The sequence below is a fragment of the Oikopleura dioica genome, chromosome 1 (assembly GCF_907165135.1).
Source record: "Oikopleura dioica chromosome 1, OKI2018_I68_1.0, whole genome shotgun sequence".
NCBI lineage: Eukaryota > Metazoa > Chordata > Appendicularia > Copelata > Oikopleuridae > Oikopleura > Oikopleura dioica.
This window is the reverse complement of record NC_137291.1, coordinates 403,695-427,656: the sequence shown is the minus strand read 5'-3', so window position 1 is coordinate 427,656 and position 23,962 is coordinate 403,695. Positions and strand designations below refer to the sequence as shown.

The 23,962-nt window shown below is 36.4% G+C and overlaps 2 protein-coding genes and 1 long non-coding RNA gene across 3 annotated transcripts; 1 reads left to right on the top strand and 2 right to left on the bottom strand.

Annotated features, from left to right (window-relative positions):
• Positions 1-11,158: 11,158 nt before the first annotated feature.
• Positions 11,159-12,254, top strand: LOC145710981 (uncharacterized). The gene is made up of 3 exons (XR_014135110.1): positions 11,159-11,238; positions 11,283-11,539; positions 12,102-12,254. It is a non-coding gene; the product is annotated as an uncharacterized LOC145710981 (long non-coding RNA).
• A 1,669-nt stretch (positions 12,255-13,923) lies between these two features.
• Positions 13,924-17,112, bottom strand: LOC145702864 (spermatogenesis-associated protein 17-like). Its single transcript, XM_081780157.1, has 4 exons — positions 16,750-17,112; positions 15,980-16,085; positions 15,227-15,564; positions 13,924-14,145 (listed from the first exon to the last, which is right to left on the bottom strand). Exons 1-4 carry the CDS (start codon positions 17,110-17,112, stop codon positions 13,957-13,959), a joined length of 996 nt encoding a protein of 331 aa, XP_081636283.1. The 3' UTR covers positions 13,924-13,956.
• Positions 17,113-19,234: 2,122 nt separating this feature from the next.
• On the bottom strand, positions 19,235-20,362 carry LOC145711333 (uncharacterized). The gene is made up of 3 exons (XM_081789053.1): positions 20,029-20,362; positions 19,443-19,516; positions 19,235-19,404 (listed from the first exon to the last, which is right to left on the bottom strand). Exons 1-3 carry the CDS (start codon positions 20,308-20,310, stop codon positions 19,290-19,292), a joined length of 471 nt encoding a protein of 156 aa, XP_081645179.1. The 5' UTR covers positions 20,311-20,362; the 3' UTR covers positions 19,235-19,289.
• Positions 20,363-23,962: the final 3,600 nt, after the last annotated feature.

Genomic DNA, 23,962 nt, shown 5'->3' with positions numbered 1-23,962 from the left:
GATTTTTAGGAAAATCGGATATTTTTAATCAACAGTCAAAAAATTTTCACGATAAGCATCCCTTTTTTCATTGTCGCCGCTGTATTTTTAAAGGTTTAAACTTACTTTTAAAAATATTTGATTAAGAAAAAAAATTCACGTTATTGAGATTTTTTGGTCACGAGACACCCCCACTTTGACCTAAATTTTACAAAATTTTTTGGAAAAAATTTTTTTTCACGTTTTCGCCGCCGTATTTTCAGACCCTTTTCTTTCCACGTAGATAGTCAGAATTTGTCTATCTAAGCAGGTCTTTCCGCATTTTTGGTCACAGAAATCCCGATTCTCGTCGACCTCCCCCTTAAGAATGATTTTGAGGCTTCATTTTTCTGAGTTCCATCTTGATTCATTTATTTCAAAGCAAGAGTCATTGACTAAAAAAATTGCATAAGAAACGCGTTGTTTTGTCTCTCAGAATCAAAAAGGTCTTTCAAATCATTCCTTTCTTCGAGGGGGTACTGAATAGCGCCGCCCGGTTCGGTTCAAACCGGGTCTCATCTGATCAAATCCTGACAAAAATAAGTGTTTGGATCGAGAGCGAGAATGGGGCCCCGCTTACCCCATGAGTTCTCTACCAGATAATGCGCGCGTAAGGGCCCTTGGCGTCAGGTGCTTAATAAATTGATGATTTAATGGCAAAATGATTTAATGGAGATTATTTGGACTCCCCCAACTGACATCCTAAATTATTAGTATTCTTTCTTCTGGTGATCAGACTATTTAAATATGGAGTTATCGCTTGAACGCATATTGCGCAGATTTCTGCGCAGAGCCCCTTTAAAGCTCAATATCTCATACTTTGCTTGACCAAAATATTAATTGGACCCCTACTTTAGGAGCTCTTTTTCGATGAGGAATCCGAATCTGGCATCGAAAAAATTTTTGACTTCAGGATGAAAATTTGGCTTCAGAACGAAAATTTCCGATTTTTTCGAATCATGCTTTTTAGCTTTTCAACAGTTCTGCATTATTTTTTCTGTGGTTGAAAATTATTTTTTCCACGTTTAATCGCATTCTTACATCAAATTTAATATAAATTTTATCATAAATTTATATTTTGTACATTTGTTTTTGAGATCAATGAAATAGAAAAAAATTGAAAAAATACTGGTTCATTTTCGAGTAATTTTAGAAATAACCGTTTTTAGCAAAGTTCGGGTTACGGTTAGGATTTTAAACTATAATGAGCTCGTTCGCAAGCGTCTGAGCTTCATTTTGGTAGCTTTGATTTTTTCAAATCTCGACCATAATTGTCGCTAGAGCGCTCTAATGGTGCTGCGCAGAAATCTGCGCAATATGCGTTCAGCAGGAAAGAAATTTCGTGCGTTCATGCGTTATTTATGGAATTGTGGACATTTTTTCTCCCCTTGTTTTCTGAAAAATGTCCACAAATTTGATACAGAGCCTCGAAAAAAATGTCCCAACAAACTTGCTTAAATTTTTTTGGAGAAAGAAAAGATATAATTTGACAAAAAATGTCTACAAATTTGATATCCTATATTTTTGAATGTGTCCCAAGAAAATTTGTCAACAAATTTCATAAAAAACTGTATAAGAATAAAAGTTTAAATAAGAAAACATAAAAAAATTAGCATTGAAACACCGAATATCTTTGAGAAGAGCAATATCAAGCGGGACTGGGCGGCGCAGGGCGGCGCAAGGCGGCGCTATTAAGTGACTCCCCCTTCTTCTGAAAAAAAAGAACCTTCTTCTTTTCTTATTTCCAAAAATAAAAATTCTTAGGAAAATCTCTAGAGCTGTTTAATCGTTTTCTGATAGTCTATCAGTGATAGAGAATATTGAAATATTCACCATAAATGCCATTAATTATCCGTAAATAAGTATTTTTCAGAAATATGCATATCGATAAATCAAGCACAGCCTTTTTAGGAGTCAGTTTAACAGTACAATCAATAATGCTCAATAATAAATCATGATCCTAGTAATCAAAATTCGTTTTGATTTAGTTTTTTATCAAAAAAAAGCATCATTAATAATGATTCATTATAAACAGTTTTATGATAAAGCCTTCTTTATAATGAAGCCATTTTTATAATGACGACTTCTTTATAATGAAGCCTTCTTTAAAATGATGCCATACCACCTGGATACAACCTTGATCTATCTCTATCGTTATTTCTAACTTTATTACCAACAATTAAAAAAAGGAAAATCTCTAGAGCTGTTTTGTTATTTCTAGGAAAAATACTTAAACGAGCACCATAAAGGACAAAAAATATCTGTAAATATTCATTTTTCCGAAAGAGGGCAATTGATAATATAAGTATAGCATTTTTAGGAGTCAGTTTAACAGTACAATCATTAATCATTTATTCATAAGTTTTAGAAAGCTAAGAGAAACGATGCAATAAGCCTGGGTCTCAGGCCCAGGACTCATTTCAAAAGTGACGCCTCGGTCTCAGACCCAGGATACCCTCTTAGAAGTGACGCCTGGGTCCAAAAATTAGGAGATGAGTGTTGTTAGAAGAAAAAATAATTAACTCATATGAATAATTGATAAGAAGTCTAGTTTACTTTAATTAAGGTAAGTGTTAGGGGACACCTGCGAAAATCACGGAACAAACTAGCACGAGGGGGATAGGCAAGAGTTAGTAAGAGTTACTGAAGGTAACTGTTTTCCTGGTAAAGAAAAGAAGTTTTACCAGGAAGGGATTTTTAACAGATTTTTTGAAATGTCAAATAAGTCAAAACATAAAATGAGCTTATTGGCTTATGAAATAATTTAGTCGACCCCCCTCCGAGCATATTTTTATCGATTTTTTATTATATAGTTTAATTAAGCCTGCCAACGGCAAGCGTGCCATAAGGCCAAACCTTGGACGCACTTTTGGAAGCACTGGAGACCGGTTTTCATTATTTTGTTTTTCTATCGTTTTTGAGTTTATCAAGTCATTCCCAATCATTCATTCAGGAATGCTGTTAGGGTTGAGTTCAAAGTCGCATTTGGGCTCGGATTAAATCCAACGGATTCGACTTGGTTTAGAATCAGGGTTCTGGAAAGAGCTCTTGTCTGAAAATTTGCGTCACTGCCAGCCCTTGAAAAATTAAACTGCCACTGCTAAGTGACTGCCGATATTGACAGCTGCCAGTGGCAGTCGTGGCAGTACTGCTAACAAATTTCGAACTCTGGTTCAATCAACGTGTTCTGTCGAGAGCCAAAATTGTTATTATCGACTCTTAAACTAAGCAGAGAATTGTTGTGAAAAAGCAACAACTTTGTTCCAGAATGCAATATTGCAAAAAAAAGCATGACGAGAAAACATTAAAATCTAAGATCAATCGGAAGAGAAGATTACTCGTCCTCTAACTACGCAAAACGTCTTTTTTAATACTCATTAGATTCTAAAAAATCTAGTTTGACTCAAAAAGCTTCGCGAAAAAATTTCCGATTTCGGGCAAAGTGAACAATGAACAGGATTTTTTTTTATCGCTGTTCAATCTAAAGCGAACAGTGAACAGGCGTTTTCGGCGAATTTTTAACTGTGCAAGGAGTAGCGATCGAGCAAGTCCACGATCCGAAAAAATTAAGGAAACAACTCAGGAAGCACCATATCGGAGGACTTTTTTGAACCAGAACATTACTACTGAGTTTTCTTTTTGGTCAAACGTTCTGACGCCCTTATCTGATATCATAAAAATAAAGAAGAGACATAAGTTTTAATCTTCTGGTAAAATTGTTAAGATAGAACTGAACTTGGTTTTGGTCTGAACGAAAGAATGTTAGGGTTAGATAATATGAAAATTTTGGGGATATGGATTTTTGAATGGATATGGGAATCGGGGTTAAATTGGGCTCAAAGATGATTTTTTTTTCTCTATGAATCTTAGACTATGATAATAGTCGACCGTTTAATTGACTTCGCTTAACAAAATTTTTTAAAATCTAAGGCCACTTCGGTAAAAATCACAAAATCTAGTTAACGTTTCTGTTCACCAATCGGAAACCAGAAAATATTATTTCTCTATGTCTTTCCAGGGGTCTGGATTCGCTTCCCCAAAAATTCTTGTGTGGGTATAATATTCGTTCTCAATACATTCAAAGCTTTCAAAAGACTCCTTACTTGTATATTTTTGATGAGATTGAAAAACCTTTGTCCTTTTCAAACTTGTTATTAACAAGATTTTTCGATATTACGAATTAGAATATTTTCTCTTCAGATTTGAATTCCTCATGCAAAAAACTGAAAAAAGGTTAAGCTTTTTTCGATTGTTGTAGAAAAAAGTGTCTAAAATTGATGCTGAAGTGGCCAATTTTGACGAAATCAAAAAATAAACTCTTGCTTACAGTTGTTAAAGGGTCTCTTATGGCACATTTTTAGGAAGGCTATGACTCATAGCCTATGAGCTCATCTTTCTATTTATGCCCGAAAATAAGTGTTTAGGTGATGCCCAAAAGGCAATTCAAAGGGTTGAAATTTCCAAAATCGTACATTTTTTTGATCGTCTTTGTTACATAATCATTTTTTAGAAATTGAAAAAACTGAGAGACGCTTCACTTAATTAGTGTTAGAACTTTCAGAAACAGGAGGAAAAAAAATTTTTGTAACCAAATATTTTGGAGTAATCTCAGGTGAAAAAGTGTCCAAAAACGCGATTTTCCGCGAGATGCTCTCCTTCTCGGCGCCGTAGCGCCAGATGTGGTTGGATTTTAAAAAATCTGAGACACGCTTCACTAGATCTAGGTTTGATCAACATAAATTTTTTTTAAAAATATAAGTCCGTGTCGGCGTGAGCGCCGGTCGAAAATGGCCAATTTGAGAAAAATCGTTGGAGACCCCCTAAATACAAGATAGAAATTCTTCAATAATCAATTGAGCAGGGTTCCACTAAAAATTTTTCTAGTGGTAAGTGACGTTCATTGAAGAATCATAACACTACAAATTGTTTTAATAATTTATATTTCTCGAGATAATTTTTGTTACGAGATAGAACACAAAGCTTTAAAATCAATGAAATGAAATGCGATACCAATGTGTTAACAATCATTTGAGTTTATTATAATAACAAAAATCTAGGCTTGATTTGATTGATTGTGCAGGAAAATGTGAGCCTCGGCTTGTTTGAATCCAACTGAGGTTTTTGAAAAAAATAATTGTACTGCTTGCTTCTATTACGCAAGTGACAAAAGAAAAAGGGAAACAAAAATTTGTATTTTGTTGTTTATTGGCACTCTAGTTATCTCTGTGAGTGTAAGTGAAAAGTTTGAACAGTGAACAGTTTATATACTTATCCGCCAATTTCGTTGATTTCCGTGCATTTCGATATTTTCCAAGAATTTCGTTGTAAACGACGGATTCGGCGAATTTCCAAGAGCGCGGTTATTTTTCATCAATTTCGTTGAAAACGAAATTTTTGGTTTTCTGCGCGCTGCGTCACGTGCGCTCGCTTGCCGCTCCTAAGTCACGTGCGCACTTAGCGCGCCAGGGGCAAGCTCGCTTATTACAGTAAAATGTTGCAAAAGTCATTAGAAAACAAGCACTACATAATTACAAAAATTCTCAGTCAATTCTCAATCATTTTAGAGAATATTATCCAATAAGATCCTTGTTATAGTCTATAACTTATAGTCTATAAGTTATAGACGGCCCCCGCGGGATTCGCGGGCGGGTTTATTCAAACACTGGATGGCTTATTGAGCGAATTTTATTAATTTTCGCGAAATTCGAAAAAGGGCCAAATTTTGCGGGTCCAAATTGTAAAAACTGTAAAACTGTAATTTTTTCTTGTCGAAATATTTTCGATCCGATAGATTTTGTAAGGTCTTTTATTTTCTTGTGAAGATTTGATTCTTTTCTATTTAATCAGTTTTTTTCCGATCGGGAGAAAACTGAAAAGAAAACTGAAAAGATCCCAAAAGAGTCAAACGTCATGAAAGGAGACGAAAATTTCTAGAAAATAAAATATATAAACCAGAATGGTGTGTTTCTATCATCTTATTTATATTATTTTGGCTATTTATATTTGAAAACCCTTCACTAGTATTGTTTGTTGTTGTGGTGGCAGTAGTGTTCGACTAGTTAAAATTAAAAACTGAGTCAAGTTGACTCGCTTTTTACTGTCAAACGATTTCACAAATACAGTGGTTTTCCATTTTAAGAGCGTTTTTCAGATGACACGGGTCGCTCAAATCGCTCTTAAATTGGAAATTTTTCTATCAAGGCCGGATGACAGTTATTTTTTCGTCAGAAATTTCAAACCTTTGCGCCAGAATGGACCTTGAAGAAAGAAGTATGGAATTTCGAAAAAGATCTATGATTTCGAATTTTTTGGGCTTTTTTGGAAAGGCAGATGTGTTCTAGAATTTATTTTCATAATCTTGCAAAATTATACCCGTATTCAGTCTATATTTGCATATGCTGAAGGGCGACCATACCCAGATTTAACGCTTTCAAAATAACTGATATTCATTTTGCAAGAACATGATTAACATTTTCTTATCAGGAGTTGATTCTCGTTCAAAAGACCCGAATCAATTATGGAAGACTATTGAGGAGAGTTTTAAATAATGAAGGAAAAACCAAGCCTTTTTTGGCATATGATTTACCAAACATCTTTATTTTTTATCATTTTCATGAAAAATATCCAGAAACGCTCTTAAACTGGAATTTCAACGGATGACAAAATTCGCCAAATCTTGACAAAAACGCTCTTAAATTGGGCGCTCTTAAAATGGAAAACCACGGTATGTAGATACAGAAAAGAGATACGGAAATTTCGCATATATGATATATCTTAAGCAGTAAGTTCGAAATTATTTCTTGGACGAAGATCATCCTCTATGGTGGATCGAAATATAACGTTTTCGTTTATTGAATAAACTTCATCAGGATACTAAACTTAAGATGAACAAAAAAGGAACAGAGGAAAAAGAATACTTTTATATTGAGAGAGCAGTGTGAAATTTCGAACTGAGTAAAACAGAAAAACAAGATCAAAATATTGCTGTTTTGGGCCACCTTGTCTAAACGAAGTCAACCTGATAAGGTATAAATTAAATGTCTGTTATAAATAGGGAGTGAACGGTGATAAAATGAGCATAATTCAAAGTTTAAAAAACCATTCCTAATCGATGTTTATGTATAAAACAAGTCATAAGGAACATTTCATTTCATTATTGAAAATTGATTCAACGTTGTTTTCCATCAAAAATGTCAATTTTCTAATACAGATTACAGTTTTTTCTCGATAACTTTTTATTTTAATCTCTTTTAAAGCTAGATCAAGAATAATCTGAATCTACAGAAAAAACGCTTTCAGAATCTTATTCAACCTCTTTGTGCACTTTTGTGCAAAAAATTCTAGAGCTAATTCTTTGTACAAACTTCTGGAGTGGGACTTATTGGGGTGTTCGAATCCTGATGATGACACTTTTTTTTCATTCCGTTTTTTCTCATTACATTGCCTTAAATTAATCACGTGACTTTACTTGAATTATAAAAAGTATAAGTATAAGTAAAAGTCCGGAGGACTTTTTAACTTGAAAACTATTGCTGGAAGACCTTTAATTCAGTTGGAGATAGGGCGAAGCTGACCCAAAGATGCCTGTTACAGTGGATTGCGCAGATAAATGCCCCCCAAAGAGCGGGCGAAGGGGCAGCATCCTGGAATCACTTTGAGCGAGTCAAGAAAGGAACAATAGAAAAAGCGCGGGTAAAGGGGCAACCAAAGCTGCAATAACAGAACGGCAACCAACTAAAAGTCAATTCAGTCAGGGACAGAGCGAAGCCGACCCGAAGGAGCGGCAATGCCATTTTATTCGATTCAGTCAGGGACAGGGCGAAGCCGACCCGAAGGGGAGGCAACGCCAGTATATTCAATTAAGTGAAGGAAAGGGCGAAGCCGACCCAAAGGAGAGGCAACGCCTGTTTATTCAATTCAGTCAGGGACAGGGCGAAGCCGACCCGAAGGTGAGGCAACGCCAGTTTATTATAAATCTTTCAAAAAATTACAGTTGGGTTTCAAAATCAAGAGGGCGGATGCAACTTTTCTGTTTGGGCAAAAAAGGTCATATCGATTCCTGTAATCTCCCAAATATCTACATAATCTCCATCGTCCCAAAGAAGAATTGTGAAACCTGCTGCGAAAATCTTCTCGTTTTTATTTTTTGCGGTTAATTTAATGGTGCAGTCGCTAACTAGAATTTGCGAAACGGATCAAAGATAAAGTCTTCATCCATGAAAAAGTAAGGAGACCTGAAAATTTATACGAGAGAGGAACATCAGGAGTGGTAAAATCGGGTGAATGGAGGGATATCACAATTTACAATGATTTACTATTATCGAGCAAATTCTGATTTGAAAAAGATTTCAAAAGAGACAATTTTAAATATGTTGAGTCAAAAAAACGTATCTTTTTATAAAAATACGCGCACATGCGGTACTTTTATTCATAAAATGCTCATAATCTTAAATTTAGGTATTTTTCAAAGATTATTAAAATCATACTAGATGTAATTTTGGCTATACATACTTATTGAATTTCAAAAGAGACGTTTAAAGATACATTGAGTCAGAAAAACGTCTCTTCTAGAAGAATACGATAAAGTGACTCACTTTTAGTGAGTGTTGCCAATTTTGCGTGCGCAGATTAGTTCCTAGACTAATATTTATTGATTTTAAAAAGATTTGTAAAATTGGGAGCAAATCGGGAGTTAATTGCGAGCTCCTAGCCCCGAAAACCTGTGCGAATTCTCCTTTCGTGCTCATGAAAATTTTTCTTCTAAAAGGGCTAGGGTTAGTTCCCGAAACATTTTCAGTCTAAGAGGTAAGAGCGAAGACTTGTCATAATCCAAAAATTCAAATTTGAAGTTTTCTTGGATTTTCCAATCTAAATTATCTTTTTTATTATTTGTTTTTCTTTCTTTTTGTTAAGGGTTTGACAGAAATTGATTTATAATGTTTGTTTGAAATTATAATGTCCAATTTTTTATTGAATAGTGTGTTAGCTGTACGTTACCATCGATTTTAAAGAATGTTGGCGACTTCAAGACGTTACTTCCTTTTGCCGGGATTTGACTTATTTTCCTGGCAAAAGGAGGGTCACTCTTCCAAGACGGGGTAGTAGTTCTATTGGCAATAAACTATTGTCCTGCCCCGGGGTTGGCGGGCGGCCCCGTTCAAAATCGTTTTTTTGGCCTATTTTTTGAACGGCGTTCAAAATTTTCGAAAAATCTTGTTGAGAGAATTGACTCAAATGGTTAACTGCGTGTAAGTAGAGGAAGTTGGCATCATATTTGAAGAGTTTTCTTGCAAATCAGGCGCGGAGCGCATATGAGCTCATTTTTATAAGGATTTTTGGAAATTTTTTGAACGGCGTTTTGAACGTAGCCGCCCTACACCCTGCCCCGGTCCCGTAACGGGACTCCCGTTTACCATCCCCGAAGTCCTCTTCTGTTTAACCTATCCTCGCCCGTTTCCCATCATTTTCCATCTTTTGATGGGTTATTTCCAAAAAATGGGCTCAACAGGGAAAGAACTAAAAATCTACCGGATTTTGTTGAAAGAGAGAAGCAACATGCTCATTCTCCGGCGCTTCCGACCTGAGTAAATTTGTGTCAATTCCTGATTATGTCGTTCTTTCCGTAAACGACCGCCCAATCGTAACAGAAGTCCCCCTTGTTGTTGCCCCGAACAATTAACGCGGGAGCGCACAAAATTTTTTTCCCGGTGAGCGCACGGCGCCCCTTTTTCGGGGCAAACCCCATTTAAACATTTTAGCGCAAAACCAGTAAATTCTTAGGTCAAAAAAAGTCTTCTACAAGACATAATAGACACACTGTCGACAAAATTTAGCCCCAGCAAGGTGGGGTAACGAAAATTTTCGATCATGAAAACTTGAAAAAATCGAGGATAAACGGGCTCTGCCCCGAAAAAGGGGCGCCGTGCGCTCGCGCGTTAAGGAAAAGTCAACTCGAATTTAAATTTTTGTTTCTAGATAAAATAAGCAAGAATTTATTTCTTTCCTTGTATGTCCAATAAAACTAGAATCTTTGCCACCTTCTTTGGAAGATACTGATTTATATACAGTCGGAGTCCAAAATAAGGGACACCAAGATAAGGGACTTTTTTGCTCAAAATGCCGAAAATCAGCGGCAGAAAAAAATCCAATTTAAGGGACTTTCCGAGATCAGTAAGCTTCTTCAGTTAGTTGAGAGCTGATAAAGGGTATCAATTACCTTAATTTCAACCAGCTTTGCCCCAAACTGAAGTGATTTGCCTTTCAGAATATGTTTTCCTCTTTCAAAAATGTCTTCTAAGTCACAAAAACAATAACTTCAGCTTATTTTGCCGTAAAAAATATACTTCGAAAAAACTTCTCAGCGACATATTTTTTGCTTTGATGACCCAATTTAAGGGACTTTTTTTCGAAAATTTTGGAGCAAGAAAAGTCCCTTATTTTGGACTCCGACTGTATTCTCTTTTTTAACATTACCGCAAAAACTGATAAACAAGCCGTCGATTGAGCAAGTTTTGCAAGAGCTGCTTCGCTCTATTATGCAGGTGGTTAACTGAGAGTTTGTTGCTGTTGGAATTCTTTTGGCGACGGAATAACAATTTTTATATGAAAAATTGATCAAAAAAGTATTTTTGAATTTCTAGAACTTATTTTTGAATGTTATGGAAACAGTAAAAATGGTCAGTTACAAAGGCAGTTCTCAAATGAGCCACGTTGTTCAAATCCACGACCCTGTTCATGTTCCTGACAAAGAATGTCACGATTTAGAAGATCTCAAAGCCCTTTTCAGGTCTTATTGGTTTCATAATTAAATGAAAAGCTCATTTCTTGATCCCTTTCCAAAGTAAGTAACCAGATCAAGATCACCGAAGAATGCCGATATCAATTTACGAAAAGCGATTCTCCGTCAATATATAAATATTTTGACCAGTAATAGAATACTTGTGAGTGTTCGAGTAGACAGTAATAATTCTCATGGTGGTACTAAAACAGTCTGGAAGCCTCCCAGGATCAGAGTTCGAAATTTTTGGGAGCTGGCAGCCATTAACTCTCATTGGCTCCCATTTTTTTGGGAATGGAAGACTTTGAAATCTTTGGGGGCAAAATTGAGAGCTGCGACTTTTTGAAAATTTCGAACTCTGCGCAGGATTCCGCTGACCAAAGCTAATTTCGTTCGAGGTGGTCCCGAATTTATTCATTTTTTTATCACTGAGGTGCTTCCAGGTAAATCACTACTTCAAAAAAAATAATTATTATTAGCATTCCAGGTGAACCAAAAAACACCACCGCTATTCTGCCATGCACAAGAAAATCATTCGATGACCGATTGTATCAGTTTCCAACTATTCCAAATCAATGTGGTGTGAAATCCGGCTGGAATCCGGAGATGCGCTCACTTTCAGAAGAAGATACTATGCTTATCCAATGCTTAGGTTATTATGTACGAATTTTAAATAACGGTTTTTGAAGACTGGATGGAATCATAGTGATCTTTATCAAGCAATGATTTGGGTACAAGTAAAAGGTACGCTTTTTTTAATAAGACATTATTCAAAAAACCGACATTATCAAAAAATTATGTTTTTCTGAGAGATAAAATTATCTTTTCAGTATTAATATAACTTTAGTACTAAAGAGTTTTAACCTTAACTGAAGGGGGAGGTCGACGAAAATAAGAATTTTAAAAACAAATTTCCCTAAAAACCCGATTGCGTAAGTTTATTTTGAGTTCTCGGTTGGGAAAAGAAGGGTATTAAGAATCTATCGGCAAAGAGTTTCGCGAGTCTTCGCAGAAATTTTGTGCACTTCTTTACAAAAAGTGTCCGAAGAAAAATGACGAAAAAATCAAAAAATTGCCAAAATGGCAATTTGGGGTCCACTTTTAGACCAAGTTTTCGACCATTTTTTCTGGTCAAAATTTTTTTTCTTTTCGCCGATAGATTTTTTCAACCCTTTTCTTATAACCTTAAAAGTCCAAATTTTTCCGGCCAATCAGGTTTTCTCGGAATTTTGTTCCTAAAAATCCCGATTATCGTCGAACCCCCTTAAGCCTTACCATAGTGGACCATTACTAATGGTTTTTATAGTGAATGAAAATTACTCGGATCAAAGATGTAAATCAATATTCTGCTACATTATTCTATTCTTTTTGCTCAGCGGTATCTTTGGCAGCATTATGGAACAATTGAATGCGTATATTAACAAGGACAAAATATTCTCATCTTGAATTATTTTGCTAAAGCTCATAATATATCAATAAACTTTGTTAATCATCATTTTTTTCCAAATATTTCGAAAATTTATTGAAAATATAAAACAGTGGATTCTCTTTGGTGATTTCAGGCATCACCGCCAGTAGGTGTTTTATTTGCAAGATCGTCGAAAAGAATGCAGTTTGGATCACGCTCGAAATAAACTCGAAATAAAAATGTCTTATCCCGGAAATCAGGGATCTCAAGATCCTTGGGGGCATCTTCATATGGAAGTGCTTCTTCATATTTCTTCGGAGAACAATCTATATATCCTACTGAAGATCCGGTAGCAGGGTCTCCTTCATGGCAAGCTCCGTTAACTCCGTCTTACGCCGAGCCTGCACCATCTTACGCTCTTCCACCTGTTGCACCGCAAGCTACTCCCCTTCGGGATCCAAAACCAACTAATCCAGTCCGTGATCGTAAGTCGGTGATCAAAAAGACAATTTGATTCATGACTCATAACTTATAAAGGAAATAAAAAACTCATTTTTTCAAGATTTTGAGACCCAGGATTTGATCGATTGTATTCCATAATCAATTTCTTGATTTTTTCTATTTCGCTTCATTCAAATTAACGCCGAAACGCACAGCGACAAATTAATTGGTATAAGGCCCTTTAATTCTTCATAACTCAACTTTAACTTCTCAATACACGGGCGCGCGACTAAGCGCTCAAAACACGGGGTCCAATTATTGGACCACAATGCATTATCCAGTCCCGCGCGGCGCGCCAAATTCAGAGTGTGAAAAACAGCGCTCAGGACTTTTGGCTCTAATTGACGTTTCCGGCGGGTAAAAAAGCTCGTAAATGTATTGCTAGAAAGCTTGAACCCTCTTCTATAATCATTTCATATTTATGAAATCTATCTTTTAATCTCGTAAGAATACACATCATTAATTTATGATAGTTAAAAGTTGTTCAAATTTAAAAGTATTAGAATTTTTCAAGAAATCACTCAATGAAAACGTTGTTAAAAAGCTGCGAGCGAGCGCGAGCGAGCGAGCGAGCGCTCACGCTTGCTCACTCATAGAAAAATCCTGGTATCTGCGCTCGCGCTCGCTCGCTCACGAAAAAGTCAAAAGAGTCTGCTCGCGCTCGCTCACTCGTGTTAAAATTCTGAGGGCCTCAGCTCGCGCTCACTCGCTCACAAGAGTTTTGACCATTATTTCAAACACTGGTCACGGAAATCCCGATTCTCGTCGACCCCCTCCTTAACGTATGAAAAATATTATGGACATATGGAGTAACTTTTTATCGAGGAATTCGATTCCGGTGTCAAAAAATAATTTTTTTCGAAAATTTTTGATCTTAGCTATTGAACAAGATTTTGAACTCGGATATTTTTCCCTTTTGAAAGGATATTTTTATTCACGTCGTCTTTCGACACATTTTGAAATTTGCATATATACTCATATTTTCAAAATGATATGGGTATAATAAGGAGAAAAAATTGAAGCTTAGCGTCTAAGAATCATATATTTCAATCATTTATACAGTAAACTTGATAGTTTCATTGTTAAATGATAGGAAAAGGGACATACCAATTAATTGGTACGATCTGCGTTTAACCTTGAAAATATTTTATTCGTAATCTTTGTAACTTCTCTCGTTTTAGCTCGAATCAAGAATAAATAAAAAATAACAAATTGACTATAAAATAATTTATTTTGGTCAAGCTGCATCTTTCTATCTTTCATTATAGGTTCGCCCAAATTGATCAAAGAGTGGTATGCTTCTCACTTGAGATCTAAACTTTGGTCTGTTTGGGTCTTCGTACTCGTCGCGTAAATTGAATGTCGTCAATTCACCAGGATAGAATTTCGTTAGTCCCCAAAGAGTACGTTCGTATGATGGTTTCGACACCTTTTCGAACTTCTAAAAAAAGACAGTAAGTTGCATTATAAAATTTGAAGGAAAAAGCGTTAGGCGAGAAAATGGGAAACACGCCCAGCGTCCCCGTTTGGCCGTCTCAAAAGATATTTTATCTTCCATAGATGGGCCGGGTGCACTAAATGCACCCGCGTCACGCATAGGAGTAGTTCTGATCGTCACGCAGAGGGTTAAAGATTTTCCAGTCAACTGAATTATTCAAGTTATCTATATTGTCTCAAAATGAAAAAAAAATTATATTTTTAAAACGTACCAGGGCTTCTTTCGGATTACCCGCGACTAAAAAAGCCATTTAGGTGTCTTTATTTCACAAAAATATTTTCACCTAGTAAAAGACAGCCCGAGTAATTATTGTAAAGCGTAAAAACGCTTAAAAGCTTGCGGATTATCCGGAAAAACGTCTCGGGACTCGAAATCGACAGCCCTGGTTTATACTCTAATTGAGACGATTTTCTCCTCGGATATATATCAGAACGTCTTATTCGAATTTTAAAAATTATTTCTAGCTAGATTAAACTAAAGTTTGACCCTAAGATTTAAGGACCCCCGTCAACAATTTTCGAAAAATCTATTTTCGGAAATTTGAAATTTTGACCCCTGAAATGGAATCTACAGGTCAAAAAACGATTTTGAGGCTTCATTTATTGGGAGTCTATCTCGATTCTAACACCCTCAAAATCGCGTTTGAAAATCGGACTTTTTGACGAAAAATGATGAAAAAGTCCAAATTTTGCTAAAATTTCAGATTTTTATTGGTCAAGAAGTGCTCCCAACAAGTTTTGATTATAAATTGAACTTCCAGGCTCGCTTAGAAGCCAAAATATGGCTTTTTTGAAATTTTCGATTTTTTGAGGAAAATTGTTGACGGGGGGGTGCTTAATAAAAAAATTTTTGTCAGAGTTCGAGCAACATTTTTAATAAGGGTGAGTGGATTTGGTGTTGATTTGACAAAAAAAAAATTCTGATTAACTTTCTTTGCCTTGCCAGCAAGATTTCTGTGGCATGTGCTGACCCAGGATTTCTATAACAGCTAGATTTGTATGGAGCATATTGACGATTAGCTTACCATTGGATCTTGAATTCTTCTTATCCACCAAAGTTTATTTTCGTATTGCTTTTTATTTTTATGAAAATCATAGGGAGTTGCCACTCTCAAAGTCGGACTCGGCGCTCGCATTTTCTGCTTATTGACAGCTGCCTCAGATCGAAATGGTCCTTTTGGTCTTCCACGAGATTTTATCGGATTTAGCTGAACTGGCGGTTTCTTTTCCTCAAAGACGTTTATCATGCAGGAAGGGATGATTTCGGAACGCTTTTTTTTATGAATAACCTTGCTTCTGTCCACGATTTGAGTCGAAGTGCAAGTCAGATAATTAATAGGTTCGTAGTTTGGTCGATTTTTTTCTGATTAAGAGTTTAGAATGGACAAAGGCAGATAAATAAAAAGCCTTTTGACATGGATTTTTTTTCTTTATTGGCTGAATTTCGATTATGCAATAATCGATCAAGCAATAAATTACATCGTTACCGCATTCAGCATATTTTAAAACTCATAGAAAACTAATTTCAAACAATTTGGGAGGTAAATTATCATTGCACCAAGTGCGCCGAGACAGTGCGCGCAGCACCACCAAAACGTCGAGCGCCGCCTCTTATTTCGGTATTTTGAGAAAATTTCAGGAAAAAATGATAACTTCAATTTTCCCGTGATAAACCCTAAATATGGCCTATTAATTATTTTTTCATTGATCTCCTATTAATGATTTTGAGCCAAATCCATTTCTTCACACACAAAAGATCATTCTGTTGAAACTCTAACCTAATTTGTTTTCTTTTTCGTTCTTTTGTTGAGCTTCTTCGAGTTGTTTCATGATTTTATACTGCTTGAGATTTCGTAGTGTTATTTCGTTTATGATTTCAAGTTTCTAAATAAATAATTCAGTCCATAAACATTGAGAAAGAGTGATTGATTCGGAGTTCATGAAACTATGTCGGCGAACCTCCAACGGCCATAATATCATATTATCATTGATATGATTAATATCCATTTTGGACATGGAGCACCTTTCGACTCCTCTAACTCCCTGTAATCATTGTCAGATAGTAACGAGACCAGGACGTTATGGGCCTAAAATTTGATGGACTTTCTGGTGAAGATCTTAAATTAAGGTCTCAATATAGAAATTTTGCGACAAACAACTGTTTGGAAAATTATTCAAAACAGGCATGGCGATTAAAAACAATTTTTCGAAGATTATATACATTATCTTTTCCCCAAAAGAGACGATTAGAACTAAGATAACGATTCTTTTGGGTTTTAAAATGAAGAATAACTAGTTTTATTGCGATAAATATCAATAATTCCTGTTGAAAAAAAACCAAAATTGAATCATAACTTAATATTCTTAATACACTTAATCAAAAATGGTTGTCGGTCGCAAAAAGTATTTCAAATTTCAAATTTTTTATAAATAAAAATGGAATGATAAGGTCTTTAATATAAGCCGTATAAAAAATAATAATATTAACGTCGGTTTCAAAGAATTGTAACATATGATTTCTTAGGGTTCAATGATTGAGTTTACTTACCGCTAAATCACGTTTCCACTGATAATATGAGAATTTGTTTTTTCGACTTGCATATCCACGCCATAGAGCTTGAAATTTAACAATCTTCTGGTCAAAGAACTCGCGTTGATCAAGAAGAACCCTCTTTTTTATACATCGCATCAGAATCTTTTTTGCCTTGACGGCTCCCATGAATCGACTGACAGTAGAGGCCGCTTCGACGGCGTTTGTCAGTCTTATCCTGGCTATCCTCCCTCGCCACCATCTCTGCATTCTTGTAGCGGAGACAAATTCTTTGAATCTTTGCTTTTCAGCAGCTTGACCGTGCTTGTAGATCTCTTCGACAATATCATATTTGTCCTTTTGGGAAAGATATTGGCTCATTTTAAACTGGCAAAATTATGCTCTATCAACGTGGAAAACAGGTATGTTCTAGAAATGGTAAAAGTAACCGGAATACTTTTTTTTACTTTGTACATAAATGAACCAATGCGCTAACATTAACTTTAACTTCTCAATACACGTGGTCGGTTCAACCGACCACGGCGACTTTGAGCCGCCGTCATTTCTGTTGTGATAATCCATTTGACCTGATTTTTGATATGTGAGCTAAGATGACTAAAACGAACCACTTTGTGAAATTTTGGAAGTTTTCTCAAAAGTGGTGGCATTTTGCACCGGATTTATCTTTCACTCTCCAGCCGTAAATCCAAAAAGTTTTATGCAAAATTAATTGTAAATCTTGATAGGTGAGTGTTCAAGCTTTCCAGCGATATGTATTGTGACTTTTTTGCTCGCCGGAAACGCAAGTTAGAGCTAAAAGTCTTGAGCGCTCTTTATTACACTCCGAATTTTGCGCGCCGCGCGGGGCCGAATAATGCATTGTGGTCCCCTCACCCGACCCCGTGTTTTGAGCGCTTAGTCGCGCGCCCGTGTATTGAGAAGTTAAACGTTTTTGAGCACGACGAGTAAAGATTGATATTAATATCAGTAAAAAAATTTAAATCTACTCTGATTGAATTTTTAACAAATTGGGACTGCTAGGTGTCGGGCGCCGAGGTTATTGCATAACCAGGTTATCCATTTTCGGGTTTAATTCCAGCCATTCAAGGCGTTACATAAAATTGATCATTTATTAACCTTACGCCGCCAAACTCGAATTTCACCCCCCCGCCGCCAAATGTGCCATATATGGCACATTGCAGTGTATTCGATATGCCAAATATGGCACAAGTCTTAAAAAGTCGGCTGGAGATGTTTAAAATAATTTTTTTTTTGTCATGCTTCCAAATGTTAGACATTTGACATTATAGGACATCAGACGACATCAAATGACATCAGATTGATGTCGGCAATGTTTATCTTCCTCATATAAGGGAAAATTCCTTACAATGCATTTTCGGCGGAAAAAAGTCCCACCGCCGCCAAATGTGCCAAATATGGCACATCACAATGCATTCTTGTGTCATATATGGCACACGAGTAGCGAAGCTAAATTCGCTATTTTGACGCATTTGTAGCGAAGCTAAGCCAACCAAATGCCTACCACGTGAAAGTTTAGCGAAAAATAAGGGTATAAAGGGGGGTCGGCGAAATTCTTACTCCAAGTAAAAAATAAATTACAGGCGGTTTAAAGTCTTGGTGCCATATATGGCACACTTGGCGGCGTAAGGTTAAGAAGCCTCCGAATTTCAAAGCCGCTTGCTTTACAAAAATTTAAGCGAAAATTTGGGAATTTTTGCGAAGCGAATTCTGCTCTCCAGTACGAAGCGAAGCGAAAGCGAATTCGCTTGGCGGTATAAAAAAAATTATACCGAAACATAAATTTGAGAAAAATTTAAATCTGAAAAATTGTCTCGGAGGGGGTTCGCAGAGAATACTTTTCATGTCAATATGGTCAATTTTTGTTTTCGAATATTTTTCGCTTCAAAATTCCTTACTTGGTAAAATTCCTTACTTGGTAAAATTCCTTACTTGGTAAAATTCCTTACTTGGTAAAATTCCTTACTTGGTAAAGAAAAAATTTTACCAAGTAAGGAATTTTACCATGTAAGGAATTTTACCAAGTAAGGAATTTTACCAAGTAAGGAAACCCCGTTTTCATCAATTGAAGCGCAAAGCGCACACTCGTTCAATAGTTTTGATTTCGAATTTTTTACTCAGTTACAAATTTGAAGGTGCCCGTCAGACACAAGTGGCGCGCTTTCTCTACAGAATCCGGCACGGAGAAGATTCTCTGTAACGTCTGAGCTCAACTTCAATGTTATCACCCACGTAACTCAATTTTTCTTTTGCACAAAAAAATGAACCACTATGAATGGAGCGTGTTTCCATAAGGAATCCAAATCTGGCTGCAGTAAAATTTTTTTATTTAAACGTATCCATATCATCCCGTACCTGTCAAAAATATGTAAAATTAAGAGTGTGCCTATGGCGTTAAAATACAAAAATCTCGCTTTCACGCATTCCATTTCTTTTCGATTGATAGATCAAGTTATTTTAGAAACCACAAAAGATTATATTTTCGTTATTATAATCAACAGTAAATATCTCATTTTTTCTTAGGGTTGAACAACAACAGGATTTTGAGTTGAAACAATCATGGTGGTTGGGTGAGTTTGTTTCTCGTGCTGGATCATGACGCAAACTCTGCAGAAGGCGATTGCAAGACAATCCCTAAAAATATATTTGTTATGATTTTTTTTTGACCTTACATGAGAGGTTCTTCCATAAGTCCATATTTTCCACGGATTTCTTGTCTCTGATCGTAGATAAGCATGAACGTGATCTTAATTGATATATGAGCATAATTTTTGAGCTAACAAAACGCTGTATTTACATTTTTTCTTCAAAATTAAGATGTTGGAGCTGTCCCCGTAGATCGGGCTGGCGGCTCGAATCGCCGAAGAATTCCGAAGCGACAAGCAAGATTTGGGGTGGCGGGCGCCCAGGTTCACAATCGGTTGGTTAACAATTTTGTGAACCCGATTCACAATTTCGGTCAAAAAGGTGACTCAAATTTACTGAAGGCGTGGTTTATGTCAAGGCACATAACGTCACAATGAGTTTCTCTATAAATCAGACGCGAAGCGCATAAAAACCCCTGATTTCACTCTTTTGAATAATTTTATTAACCGGGTTTACAATTGTGAACCTAGGCGCCCTACACCCTAGATTTCCGAATTTGCTATGGTATTTCGATAAAAAGTTAATTTTTTGAAATTTCGACAAAAGAACAAAAACCCGACTTAATTTGACGTAGAAAAATAACATTGTTATTCTTCTGCAAAGAAAACTTACACATGATCCAATGCACAGTGCAGCTTCGATAAAGTAGAGGACGGCTGGAATTGTAGCAGCGTAAGTCTCCACAATAACCGGTACCCAAAAGCTACTCAGTTGTAGAGCAGTTTCAACAAAGGTAAATAATCCAGAACGGGAACCAACTTTTGACCTGTCAAGCGCCATCTGTGTCGAGTGAAAAGTCAAACAGGGAAAACAGCAAGTTGCGAGACATAGAATTGGATCGCAGTGAAACAGCGGACTTGTAAATTCTGGTCTCGTTATCAATATTGGCTTCATTTTGTTCTTGTTGATAATTATAAATAATTTCTGATGTTGAGAAATCTGATAAATTGACTATTGATATCGTTTTTGAAATTTTATTCGTCGAATTCGACGACATGACATGTCAGAAATTGACTAAACGGTATAGACTATACCGTAAAGTCTATACCGATTTTAGGTAAAACCTGAAAAAAGGCAGCATGTTGCCCTTGTTGCCATTTTCAGGTTTTGAGGATTTGGGCCGATTATGCATTGTAAGTTGTTGTTGTTCTTTTGAAAGCGCGTCTCTAGATATGTTTTTAATGAATTATCCTGCGTTTTTTTGGCTCAGTCAGGAAAAAAGATGCGGGGAACCAACAGCAAATACGAGTTTTCAACGCTTTTAGTAAAAAGACACTGGATAAATTATCAAAATTCATAAATTTTTAATCGAATAATAATACATTTCTTCTGTTTCATGTACTCTGCTTCTCTTCTAGCGAGATTGTATCTGATGATTTCACTAACCAAAAAATATTATCAACGCTGTTAAGCACGCTGCGGGCCTGTGGCCCTTGCGCGCAAAATCTGGTAGGAAACTCACTTTTGCAGGAGGCCAACTTTCTCTACTTTCGCGTCCCATCTTTTGATCTTAAAAACTTCATCCTCTTGTCATTTATTCTCAATAAAACGTATTGAGAGGTAAAATTCGACCCTTTAGCGTGTGGGCGGCCATGTTTTGTGAACTATAGCGCGAAAAGAGTCTTTGATGCCTCTTATTTAGAAAAAAAGGCAAAAATGCCGAATTTACAAAAGTGAAGATGTCTCTCAAACCGGATACAGTACAGTGTGAAGCACTTTTAAGGCCGATTTTCGGATGACAGCGAATTTCAAAAGTGGCCTTAAGGGTACTACCTTCGATTTCCCCAACTTTAGCCTTGAATAACCCTTAACATGGCATGGATAGCGGGTATCATATGGTCTCTAAAAGTTAAGCTATCTTAGATCATTATTCTGTCAGAGGCGTTTTTGAATAGCTCACTGAAAAGTCAGCTAATTTCTAGCTTAAAAATATCATTGTTGCAAAAATAGACTGAATAAACGGCGAAATAGCTCGAAAAGTAGCTTGAAAACTCAGCCTGATTTTATTTTTTATGTGTGAATTGAACCTTCATCTTAAAAATGACAGAAGGTTTTCTTGATTGAAAAAGGAAAAATACCAAAATTAATTTTTTGAAAATCGTGTCTCTATGATTTTGCTACAATTGAGCATTTTTCAAAATTTGGCGACGCATTTTTGTCTCTAGAAGCTAAAATATCTTAGTTCAAGAATTAATGAACTCACCATAATCATCATCTTGTTCTGAGCTTCAAAACGAGCCCTTATTTGAAAGAATCGGACACCAAAAATTTTTTCGGAAAAAATTCTTTCTAGTACAGAAATCAATTAAAACTCTAATTATTATGAAAACGCTTGACGTTATGAATGAAACCTTCGGACCTTTTTTGGTCAAAATTTTATGAGGAATTCATTTCCGATGAAAAATTTAACATAACCGGTCATAGGGGTAATCGACGGTAGTACCCTTAAAATGGATATTTTTTGTCTCGAGTCGGATGACAACAAATTTTTTCGTTTCTTGGGAAAAAGATAAATGAGGGTTAATAAAATTATTTGGAACTTTACTTTCTTTCACTGTTCTTGGAATATACTTTCAACTTATTTCCTAAAGAATAGAAAAAGTGTTATTTTTCTCGCCCGAACAAAGTATGAATTGCAGCCTTTTTCAGAATATGTCCTTTAAATTGAACTCAATTCTGATTCTTTCTTTCCTTTTTTTTAAAAATATTATATTCTTAAAGCATGTCTTAAAAAAGAATCAACATGGCAAATGCTTAGAAAAAAGATATGAAGAGATTCTAGTGAAGACGTCAAAGAATAGTGACGTGAAGAAGACAATTGCTGAGCTTTTTCGAAAGAAAAATGGTTAACCCTAGCCGGCCAAAAATGGTTTTTCTCGGGTACCTCCATATTTGGCGCCAGGGATTTACCTGCAAATAAGACTATACAAATGATAAATCTCAAATTATATGGTCTTGGGGAAATAGATTAAAGTTTAATCATTAAACCCTGGAAATTATACGTTAAATATTGGTAATGAGTAAAAACCTGCTCCATATTTGGAGTACCTTGACCGGCTAGGGTTAAGACATTCCTCTGCGTATTTTTACACGGCTATATAATGATTATAGATTGAAACAATTGGAATCAAAATCGAAGTGTAAATTCAAACAAGACCGTAAGAAATCATCGTTAATTGAAAAAGTCGAGAAAAAAACATCGAAAAATACCAAAAAGAAAAATAAAGATAAAAACAGAAGGCATCACGCAGTCGAGGATAATGTAGGATCAGGCAAAGGCGAGTGAAAAGTATTGAAGAAGCCTGGGGTCGAACCAGGGACCTCCGTGTTCATGAACCGGTGTGCTACCACTGCACTACTTCTCCTGGGGACTTTGTCCGCCATTTGAGCCAGTTACGATGCCTAAGAGGAGGGGACCTTCTCCCACAACTCCCCCTAGTAACTGCTCAAATCACTCGTCTTACATATGCCGCCATAGGTTTTGGTTCTTTGTCTGGTGCCACGGTCCCCGTGCAACCGTTACAAGCCTACCAACCCTCCCAACCTTCAGCTTCTCCTGAGCTACTGAGTGACCCTCGTCAATCTCAGCTTAGGGTTTGTTTTGGCTACCTAGACAACCCACTGTCTTCACCAGTTTGTAGGATCAGGCAAAGGCGAGTGAAAAGTATTGAAGAAGCCTGGGGTCGAACCAGGGACCTCCGTGTTCATGAACCGGTGTGCTACCACTGCACTACTTCTCCTGGGGACTTTGTCCGCCATTTGAGCCAGTTACGATGCCTAAGAGGAGGGGACCTTCTCCCACAATAAAAAGCTTTTTCAAGTGACACTGTAACTTTCGGATTTTGAACTGAAATTGAAGGGAAAGTGGCCTTAAAGTGGATTTTTTTAGGACGACAGATTTTCGGAATTTTTCGAAAAAGTGGCCTTAAAAGGGTCGGCCTTAAAAGTGCTTCAAACTGTAATACACTTTTACTTATAAGAATGCTTGAACAAACTGTGAAAATTTCGAGCAATTTTTCGGAGACTTCGCGAAATACTCGTAATCAGAGTTCGAAATCTGAAAAAAATGGCGGCTGCCACTGTCAAGTCACTGCCAGCCTTTTTAAAATTGCAACTGCCATGGCCAAGTGACTGCCTAAATCGGCAGCTGCCTTTTGAGTCACAAATTGTGCCTGCCTAAAGATGTAAACTTCGATACTACAGTCAGGGCTTGCAATTTGTGGCCTTGCAAATGCACGTTTTTCGGCGAAAACCCGGAATCAATTTGCACTATTTAGTGCATTTTAGGGCTTGCAAATACATGGATTTAAGAGAAAATCCCAGAAAAAAAATCAGTGAAATTGCAAGCCCTTACTATATTCAGTGAAAACCCATTTTAAGGCCCATCCTTTTAAGGCCACTTTTTCTGAAAATCTCCAAAATCTGTCATCCTAAAAAAATCCCTTTTAAGGCCACTTTTTTTTTAATCCGAAAGTTACAGTTTCGCTTGTAAAAGCTAGTTATCATCGACTGTGTCTTCGGCCATTTTGAAGTCGATGGCTAAAAA

What these genes read in the sequence shown, in the direction of transcription:
- LOC145711333 (XM_081789053.1), bottom strand. Translation starts at nt 20,310, where the DNA reads ATGAAGCCAATATTGATAACGAGACCAGAATTTACAAGTCCGCTGTTT. An exon ending in CACTGTGCATTGGATCATGT is followed by an intron (nt 19,517 to 20,028) that starts GTAAGTTTTCTT and finishes ATATCAATTAAG; the next exon opens with ATCACGTTCATGCTTATCTA. An exon ending in CTTATGGAAGAACCTCTCAT is followed by an intron (nt 19,405 to 19,442) that starts GTAAGGTCAAAA and finishes ATATATTTTTAG; the next exon opens with GGATTGTCTTGCAATCGCCT.
- LOC145702864 (XM_081780157.1), bottom strand. Translation starts at nt 17,112, where the DNA reads ATGAGCCAATATCTTTCCCAAAAGGACAAATATGATATTGTCGAAGAG. An exon ending in CGAAAAAGAAAACAAATTAG is followed by an intron (nt 15,565 to 15,979) that starts GTTAGAGTTTCA and finishes ACTCTTAATCAG; the next exon opens with AAAAAAATCGACCAAACTAC. An exon ending in GAAGAATTCAAGATCCAATG is followed by an intron (nt 14,146 to 15,226) that starts GTAAGCTAATCG and finishes GTCTTTTTTTAG; the next exon opens with AAGTTCGAAAAGGTGTCGAA.